Source organism: Bos javanicus, chromosome 12 (genome assembly GCF_032452875.1).
Source record: "Bos javanicus breed banteng chromosome 12, ARS-OSU_banteng_1.0, whole genome shotgun sequence".
NCBI classification, from domain to species: Eukaryota; Metazoa; Chordata; class Mammalia; order Artiodactyla; family Bovidae; genus Bos; species Bos javanicus.
This window is the reverse complement of record NC_083879.1, coordinates 69,008,354-69,018,546: the sequence shown is the minus strand read 5'-3', so window position 1 is coordinate 69,018,546 and position 10,193 is coordinate 69,008,354. Positions and strand designations below refer to the sequence as shown.

At 45.2% G+C, this 10,193-nt stretch overlaps 1 protein-coding gene across 1 annotated transcript; it reads left to right on the top strand.

Moving 5' to 3' along the window:
- The first annotated feature begins 7,535 nt into the window (after nt 1-7,535).
- LOC133258528 (heat shock protein HSP 90-alpha-like) lies at nt 7,536-9,880 on the top strand. The gene has a single exon (XM_061435216.1). The coding sequence runs from the start codon at nt 8,687-8,689 to the stop codon at nt 9,773-9,775; it is 1,089 nt and encodes a 362-aa protein (XP_061291200.1). The 5' UTR covers nt 7,536-8,686; the 3' UTR covers nt 9,776-9,880.
- Nucleotides 9,881-10,193: the final 313 nt, after the last annotated feature.

The following is a 10,193-nucleotide window of genomic DNA, read 5'->3' as shown; positions in this document are numbered from 1 at the left end:
TATATGGCAGAAACTTGAACTCCGGGAGTTGGCGATGGACAGGGAGGCCTTGCGTGCTGCAGTCCATGGGGTTGCAAAGAGTCGGACACGACTGATCGACTGAACTGAACTGAACTGGCACAAACTGGCACAACTATCCCCCAATTAAAAATAACATTATCCTCCAATTAAAAATATAAATAAACAAAACAGAAGCTGGTACATGCTAAGCTCTAAAATGGTATTTGTTATATGACTTTGTCAAGTATTTGTCATATATAAATATTCTCAATTTTTATAGTTTATTGATTTTTTATCTGAAGGATAATCGCTTTACAGGATTTTCTTGTTTTCTGTCAAATATCAACAAGGATCAGCCATAGGTACACCTGTGTACCTGTGTCCCCTCGCTCCCATCTCCCTCCCCATCCCACCCCTCTAGATTGTTACAGAGCCCCTGTTTGAGTCATACAGCAAATTCCCATTGTCTGCCTATTTTACATATGGTAATGTAAGTCTCCATGTTATTCTCTCCATACCTCTCACCCTCTCCTTCTTCCCACTGACCACCTTCCCCCGCACCCCTTGTCCATAAGTCTGTTCTCTATATCTGTTTCTCCACTGCTGCCCTGCAAATAATTTCATCAGTACCATCTTTCTAGATTCCATATATATGCATCAGTATACGATATTTATATTTCTCTTTCTGACTTACTTCACTCTGTCCAATAAGCTCTAGGTTTGTCCACCTCATTAAAACTGACTCAAGTGCGTTCCTTTTTACGGCTGAGTAATATTTTCTCATTGTCTCGATAATTTAGTACAGAGAAACAAATGGGATCAATTTATTAAAAGGAAATGTATTTTTCATGTTCCCAGCCATTTGGAGGCCTCTGAAGTTGTGTTTAACATGACACACTTCACTTTGGCACCAAGTCCTGCAAAGGTGAAGGAAACGCTCCCTCCCCCGGCAATGAGGCTGGAGTGACAGAGGTAGGTCTCCCTGTGACGTGAGGGAGATCTAGGGCGAGATGGAAAGTAACGGCAAAAACCGAGGAAAGGAACCTGTGTTAATTCTCTGGGGCTGTCACACCAACGTTCCCCAGTCCTGGTGACTATCGTCTGATGGTCCTGGAGGCTAAAAGTCCAAGATCGTGGTGTCGGCAGCGCTGGCTCTTTCTAAGGGCCCCGAGGGTGAACGTGTTCAGTGCCTCTTGCCTTGTTTGGGTGGTTTGCGGGTGCCTCTGTGTGTCGAAGCAGTACCTTGATCTCTGTCATCTTCACGCAGGGTTCTCCCTGTGTGAGTCTCTGTCCAAATGTCCCCTTTTTATAAGGACACCAGTCATACTGGGTGATGGCCCACTTGAATGACCTCATTTTCACTTAACTGTTACATCTTCCCAGGTGGCTCAGTGGGAAAGCATCCTCCTGTGATGCAGGAGACACACGTTCGATCCCTGGATCGGAAAGATCTCCTGGAGAAGGGAATGGCAACTCACTCCAGTGTTCTTCTTTGAAATTCCCATGAACAGAGGAGCCTGGAGGGCTACAGTCCATGGGGTCACAAAGAATTGGAGACAACTTAGCGACTAAACAACAGACAACAAAAAATTACATCTGCAACAACCCTATTTCCAAACAGGATCACATTCTGAGATACTGGGGTTAGGACTTTATTTTTGGGGAATACAACTCAACCCTTAACGAAACCCTGCTGGCATTTTCTGGAAACAGCCACTGAGGATGAACCAAGAGAAGATTCTATTAGTTCTTTGGTAGGGAGAAAGGAACCAGCTCTGCCCAGGAGCTTAAATTGGAACAGAATCTTCCTTTTTTCGTGGAAGGTGATAGGACCATGCAGCCAGCGGAGTGATGCTGGCTTAGCTTGTCTTATCTCATCTCGGTGCTCAGGACTCCTACCCCATATGTCTGAGGGTCCCAAGGCCACTGGTGAACGGACCCGGCAATGGTCTGAGCTGACCCAGGATGGCTGAGAGCTGGTGGAGGCTGATGGCTGGCCCCGGTCCTGGATTCCCTGCAGCCTCACACCCTTCTCATGTGGAGCAGACGGAAGCCATGCCCACAGGGGCTCACTGGCATCCTGTCATGCTTTGTGCAGTGATACTTTTCCTTGCTGAGCCCTCTGAAGGTGCTGCCACCCACTGAACTTCCAGGGCCTCCGAGGAGCTTTGCTGGGTTCACCACAGCTTCCGAGAGAAGCGAGCCGCCAGCAGTTCTTGGTTACAGGTTCCAACCGCCTAAGCCCCAGTCATAGCTGGTTTTGAGTTTTTCTCTGGAAGGTCTTTCCTGGATAGTACAGTCTGGAAGGAGATCATCTTGTCCTCAGATAAAGGGGGAGGGGGTCAGCTCATTCTGTTGCTGTTATTGTTTGGTCGCTAGGTTGTGTCCGACTCTTTGTGACCCCATGGACTGCAGCACGCCATTTTACTGAATTTAAATCCACAGATGGATTCCCACCTCCTTTTTCTTTTTCCTTCTCCCCTCCTTCCCAAGTGATTTCCAACTATTGTATACTCATCTTGTACACACTAGAGCTGTATCCATGAGACATTAGTGTTATCCAATCACTCTGATCTGGGCTTGAGGGACATGAAAAGTGATTTTTTAAAACTGAAGTTTTTAGAACACTTTTCTGGAAAAGTAAAATAAGGTGCAGTCATTTTTGCCCAGCTAAAGGAGCAGGAATATCTACAGAAGAGGAGGGAATGGGCTACCGTGTGTCCATGGCAGAGCCAAGGGGGTTCCACTGTAGGAGGGTGGTTAATACAGAAGAAGGAACTGATCCCTTCTCTGAGGCCAGGGGTGAATGTGTGTCTGCTCACAAGGGGGCTGCTTGGAAATGGCCAAGTTGTAAAACCTCAAACGGGGGCCTGGCCGGTGTGTGTGTGTGGCGGGGTGGATGTGACAATGGAACCTTTAACAAAGGAACTGTTGTTTTGCTTCCTCAAGGAATTAGCCAGCCCTTGTAGCAGTGGTAATATTAATACATTCACTTTGAAGTTGGAAAGCTAAGATCCTCCACTCCTGGCTATGTGGTCACAGGTGACTGCACTTGGGGGACAAATAGAGTTCATGGACAAGATCTTGTATCTCCTCTCTGCTCCTTCCAAGGCACAAAACACGTATCCTGGACTATGGACCTTCACACACCCCTCACCATGGGGCAGGTTGAGCAGTTGAGTGCAGCTCAGCCTTAATCAGAAAAAACAGGGACTCTGTTCAGAAGGTCAGAGTTGAGTCCCAGCTCTGCTGGTGGCTGCATGGTGATGTAATCTTTGCTAAGAAGTCTAATTTCTTTGAACTCATCTATGAAAAGTAAGACAACGTCTGCCACCCAGGGTTGTTGTGAGCTGCAGATAAAATCACTTATGTGCAAATGAAATTGCAGGTGTTGACACACCCTGCCAGCTAGGAAGCACCTCTATGTAGGTGACGGCTGGCACTGTGTGTTATTACGGTTTTATTATTTAGCACTGAATTTACAATGGGTCCATCAAGGAATAATAGCAGTGGATAAGCAAAATGTCATATATCCATGCAACAGAGTATTATTCAGCCATAAAAAGAAATGTCCTGATATATGCTATAGTGTGAATGAACCTGAAAAACATTGTATTAAATGAAAGCGATCTTTTACCCAAAGACTACATATTATGTGATTCAGTTCATATGACACGTCCAAAATAGGCAACTCTATAGAGACAGGGAGTAGATTAGTGTTTACGTAAGGCTCGGCAGAAGGGAGGGTGATAGCTAGCGGGTATGGGGGTTTGTATAGTAAAGAAAATATCCTAAAGTTGATTGTGGCATTGGTCGCACAACTCGGTGAATGAGCTAAAAATGGAAAGTTGGACACTTTCAATGAGTTCACTGAATGGCATGGGAGGAATTATATCTCAATAGAGTTGTTACCTGAAAAACAAACAGCAGCAGTTGGAATTACCCAAGGGTTCTGAATGTGAAACATTTTTGTACTCATTAAGAGGTATCTGGGTTCCTCTATTGACCGTATAGCAGCTAACCTTGATAGGCAGTTGTGTGAAATGCCAGGCTGTCTGTTTCATCCTCACTACAAGTTTTGGTCCCCAGTTTAGAGATATGGGGAAAAGTAAAGCTCAGAGAGGTTAAGCCATTGGCCCTACATTACAGAGCTAGTGAGTCACCATGTTGGAGTTTAAAGGAAGGTGGGTTCTCCATCCTACACTTCACCTCCCCTCGTCTACCTTGAGAGCATATGTTGCAAGGTTTGGGACTCTATTTTGCCTCTGTGGGCTTTCCACTAAATTTAGATGGCTATGGCTAGTCCTACTTAAATATATACCATGTAATATGCCTTCATGGAAAAAAAAAAAAAGCAGAGTCTAACTTTTTCAAGGAACTGTTATTTGAAGAAGGCATAAACTCAGCAGCAGCAACTCCATCTGACTTTGCTGCTGGACTTATATTTGACCTTGAGATCATTCCAGGAAGGTGCCCGTTTCTCAGTCTTTTCTTCCCCTTCCTAGAAAGCCAGAGTTTCAGATATTATTAAAAGCATATGGGGGCTTCACTGATGGCTCAGTGGTAAAGAGTTCGCCTGCCAATGTAAGGGACATGGGTTTGATTCCTGGTCAGGAAAGATCCCTCATGCTGAGGAGCAGCTAAGTCCCTGGGCCACAACTCTCGAAAGCCTGTGCTCTAGAGCCTGGGAGCCGCAACTACTGTGCCCACGGGCTGCAACTGCTGAAGCCTGTGCCCTAGGGCCCACGGTCTGCAACAAGAGAAGCCACTGCAGGGAGAACCCCACTCCCCACAACTCGAGAAACCTGGGCAGCGATGAAGACCCAGCACAGCCAAAAATAAATAAATACAACTATATTTCAAAAAGGCTATATGTGTATCTGTTTTCAGTGGGAAAAAAAAGGGGGTCTGTTAGGTCTATTAACTAGGGAATCATTTAACATTTTAGTAAGATTTGGGGGCCCAATGGGGTTTTGTGATGTAACCTGTTGTGAATACGGAAGGCATTCCTCAAGGCATCTACCGTTCCCGACACTCCAGATTATATTCCCCTTTGACGCTGGGTCAAGGCAGTTTCCAGCACGGTGGCAGGCCTTACCACCAGGATAGATTAATTTTGTCATTACCCTTTCTCAATTTCTGCCTTTGACCAGAAAAAAAAGAGGTTAATTGTGTGCCATTTCTCAGGAGAATGAGGTATCAGCATTTTAATTCCTGATATTTTATGAATTGTGGGCAGCTAATTAAAACTTAAAGATTAGAGGAGCTATTTTGGCTAAGAGGCCTTTTGCAGGATTGTGAAATGGAGAGAACAAAGGGTTGTCTTTTCTTTTTATTCCGACAGCTTAAATGAAACTTCAGGCTGAAATAGAGCCCTGAATTGTTTTACACACTGAGTATTCATTGTATTGATTCTAATTTTAATTTTGCAGTGAGTGGTGCAGCATCTGAAAGCTGTTGAGGGGTGAACACTGAGATTGTCGGGCACGTTAAGCAGCAGGATTTGTGTTTGGAGGCTCCGTGTGACCCTTCTTGACTTCTGAGAGACATCTTAAAGTCAGATAGGAACCACTTACAGATTCTATTAGATGTCCGTAATTGCCATCTTAGAACTCAATAGGAATTTAGATCTCTTCTGTTCTCACTCATAGTTAACTGTTTGAGTTGCTCTTTGGCTGATTAATGGATCTGCCACAAGCATTGGATTTTTCTTGGTTCCTTGGCTACCTGGTTGGCTTTCAGGCTATTCCGTTTGTTTGAACACCACTGACATCATCGAAACCCACATCTTTTGGGATGTGAATCAAGGAAGCTGCTTGCCCCTACCCTGTGTGTACATGTGTTGCTCAGTTACTCAGTTGTGTCCGACTCTTTGCGATCCGTGGACTGTAGCCCGCCAGGTTCCTTCGTCCATGGGATTTTTCCAACAAGAATACTGGAGTGAGTTGTCAGTTTCTACTCCAGGGGATCTTTCCAACCCAGAAATGGAACCTGGGCCTCTTTCGTTTCCTGCATTAGCAAACTCTTTACCACTGCACCACCAGGGAAGTGCAGCCCCTAGCCTATTTTGTGCAAACTAGAAAAGGCTTCAGCGGATGCAGTCACCACAGACACTGTTCCCACCGATATAGCTTGGAAATTCAAGTGCGGGTGGATTTTAGTTCCTAGCCACCTCCTGAGTATGTTTCTTTGAGCAGGGCAGAAACCATGCAACAGGTTACAGTGGCCATGATTCAGATGACTCTTCCTTAAATTCCTTAACCACATGTCTCAGTATGCTTCTTGATGTAAAACAATTTCTATGATGGGATCAGATTAGATGAGACTGAAAAAGTGTCCAGATGAGAACTCCTTAGATGCAAAACCAGGCTGTGCTCAGTTTTCATATCTCGAATCTCCTAGTTTTTCCTTCTATGCAAGTTAAACACACAGCTGCTAGGGCTAAGAAATCACCAGATAGAATCATGAGGGGGCAAAGGAGAAAGGACTTTCCATCCAATCAGAGGCATGTTGAAAGACCCTGAAGCTCAAAGGAATTTGGTGCATTCTAGGAACTGAGAGTCCCTTGGACTGCAAGGAGATCCAACCAGTCCATCCTAAAGAAAATCAGTCCTGAATATTCATTGGAAAGACTGATGCTGAAGATGAAATTCCCAATACTTTAGCTATCTGATGTGAAGAGCTAACTCATTTGAAAAGACCCTGATGCTGGGAAAGATTGAAGGCAGGAGGAGAAGGGGATGACAGGGGATAAGATGGTTGGATGGCATCACCGACTCAATGGAGATGAATTTGAATAAACTCCAGGAGCTGGTGATGGACAGGGAGGCCTGGTGTGCTATAGTCCATGGGGTCGCAAAGAGTTGGACACAACTGAGTGACTGAAATGAACTGAACTGAACTGAGGAATTGAAATAAGAAAGAAGCTTAGAGATTAAGGAGAACCATGGGGCAAGAAGAAACTGCAGGGAGGGGAAGAGGGCAAATCATGATGGGGGTGGGAGCCTTTGAGTCCCTGCTAAGTTTTGGAACTTTATCCTACAAGGAACTGGAATCCATCCTGATAATTCAGTTTTAAGCATAGACATGAGATGGTCGAACTTGTCTCCTAAGCAATAACTCTGATCATGAAAGATGAACCACTGGAGGGCAGCAGGAGTGGCTGTAGGAGATCCATGCAGCGGCCCCAGTTCAGGCAACAGATCATAGTGAGTGGAACGTGGGCATTGGTGGAAAGTAGGTAAAAGCAAACAGTTTTGAGAAAGCTAAGAAATTGAAATCAACAGGACTTGGTGATGGACTGACCAAGGCATGAGAGGAGAAAAGTGCCGAGGATGACTCCCGGGTTTCCAGCATGAGACACTGGAGAGTATGAGTGCCATGTCCTGAGCTGTGGAACCCTGGGAAGTGGGTTCGGAGAGTGAGATCCTGAGATCAGTTTTGGATGCATTGGATTTAAAGTGCCCATGTGTCTTCCATGTCGAGTTGGCACTTATTAATAGATACATATGCGAGTTGCCTCTGCGTCCCGGTGCTGCGTCGCTGCGGATCCCTTGCTAGTCCTTCAGCCAAGATGCCGGAGGAGACCCAGGCCCAGGACCAGCTGATGGAAGAGGAGGAGGTGGAGACTTTCACCTTCTAGGCGGAAATTGCCCAGTTGATGTCACTGATCATCAACACTTTCTACTCGAATAAGGAGATTTTTTTGAGGGAGCTGATTTCAAACTCGTCTGACGCCCTGGACAAGATCAGGTATGAGAGCTTGACCAATCCCAGTAAGTTAGATTCTGGGAAAGAGCTGCACATTAATCTCATACCGAACAAGCAAGATTGAACCCTTACCATCGTGGACACCGGCATTGGGATGACCAAGGCCAATTTGATTAATAACCTGGGCACCATTGCCAAGTCCGGGACCAAAGCGTTCATGGAGGCTTTGCAGGCTGGCGCTGATATCTCCACGATTGGCCAGTTTGGTGTCGGGTTTTATTCAGCCTATTTGGTGGCTGAGAAAGTGACCGTCATCACCAAACATAACGATGATGAGCAGTATGCCTGAGAGTGTTCTGCAGGAGGGTCCTTCACAGTGAGGACTGACACAGGAGAACCAATGGGATGTGGAACAAAGGTTATTCTGCATCTGAAAGAAGACCAGACTGAGTACCTGGAGGAGCGGAGAATAAAGGAGATTGTGAAGAAGCATTCTCAGTTCATTGGTTATCCCATCACTCTTTTTGTGGAAAAGGAACGTGATAAAGAAGTTAGTGATGATGAAGCAGAAGAGAAGGAAGACAAAGAGGAAGAGAAGGAGAAAGAAGAAAAGGAGTCTGATGACAAGCCCGAGATAGAAGATGTTGGCTCAGATGAAGAGGAGGAAGAGAAGAAGGACGGGGACAAGAAGAAGAAATAGAAGATCAAGGAGAAGTACATCAATCAAGAAGAGCTGAACAAGACAAAGCCTATCTGGACCAGAAACCCTGATGACATCACTAACGAGGAGTATGGAGAGTTCTACAAGAGCCTGACCAACGATTGGGAGGATCACTTGGCGGTCAAGCATTTTTCAGTTGAAGGACAGTTGGAATTCAGAGCCCTTCTTTTTGTCCCAAGACGAGCTCCTTTTGACCTGTTCGAAAACAGAAAGAAGAAGAACAACATTAAGTTGTATGTTTGCAGAGTATTCATCATGGATAACTGTGAGGAGCTAATCCCTGAATACCTGAATTTCATTAGAGGTGTGGTGTATTCTGAGGATCTCCCTCTGAACATTTCCCGTGAGATGTTGCAACAAAGCAAAATTTTGAAAGTTATCAGGAAGAATTTGGTCAAAAAGTGCTTGGAACTCTTCACTGAACTGGCAGAAGATAAGGAGAACTACAAGAAGTTTTATGAGCAGTTCTCTAAAAATATTAAGCTTGGAATACATCAAGATTCTCAAAATCGGAAGAAGCTTTCAGAGCTGTTGAGGTACCATACTTCTGCTTCTGGTGATGAGATGGTTTCTCTCAAGGACTATTGCACAAGAATGAAGGAAAACCAGAAACACATCTATTACATCACAGGTGAGACCAAGGACCAGGTGGCTAACTCGGCCTTCGTGGAGCGCCTCCGGAAGCATGGCTTGGAAGTGATCTACATGATCGAGCCCATTGATGAGTACTGTGTGCAGCAGCTGAAGGAGTTTGAGGGGAAGACCTTAGTGTCAGTCACCAAAGAGGGCCTGGAACTTCCAGAAGATGAGGAAGAGAAAAAGAAACAAGAAGAGAAAAAGACAAAGTTTGAAAACCTCTGCAAAATCATGAAGGATATTTTGGAGAAGAAAGTTGAAAAGGTGGTTGTGTCAAACCGGTTGGTGACATCCCCATGCTGCATTGTCACGAGCACATACGGCTGGACAGCAAACATGGAACGGATCATGAAGGCTCATGCCCTGAGAGACAACTCCAAGATGGGTTACATGGCTGCCAAGAAGCACCTGGAGATCAACCCTGACCATTCCATCATTGAGACCTTGAGGCAAAAGGCAGAGGCTGACAAGAATGACAAGTCTGTGAAGGATCTGGTCATCCTGCTGTACGATACAGCTCTCCTGTCTTCTGGCTTCAGTCTGGAGGATCCCCAGACACATGCCAACACAATCTACAGGATGATCAAACTTGGTCTCAGTATTGATGAGGATGACCCCACTGCTGATGACAGCAGCGCCGCGGTCACTGAGGAAATGCCACTCCTGGAAGGAGACGACGACACGTCCCGCATGGAGGAAGTGGACTGAGCGCTGCCGAGGGTCGCACGGCTGTGTTCAGCGCTCTGTCTCCATTCCCTCCAATGTGTTTTCAAGTATTTCTTTATTTTTGTTAACATTTAAAAATCTGTATGGCATGACAACTGCATAAGGGGAGGATAAGATTTCTTTATACTAAGTGTGAGACTGTGATACTTTTAGCACTAAAGCAGAGCTAGTTGTTTTTTCCTAGTTTCATGTTGGCTTATTTTAACAGATGGAAGTAGTTGCCGTTTGTTGTAAGGTGTGTATGTAACCTCTGTTAACTTTGTGGTCTGAAGTGTTTAGCTATCAAGCGGATTCTTTAGTAGACCAAAATTTTCTGTCACTGAAATGTTCTGAAGTATATACCTTGAAGTTTAAAAGAAACACTTGTCACAGCAAGTTTTCATCTTCTGGGATATACTTT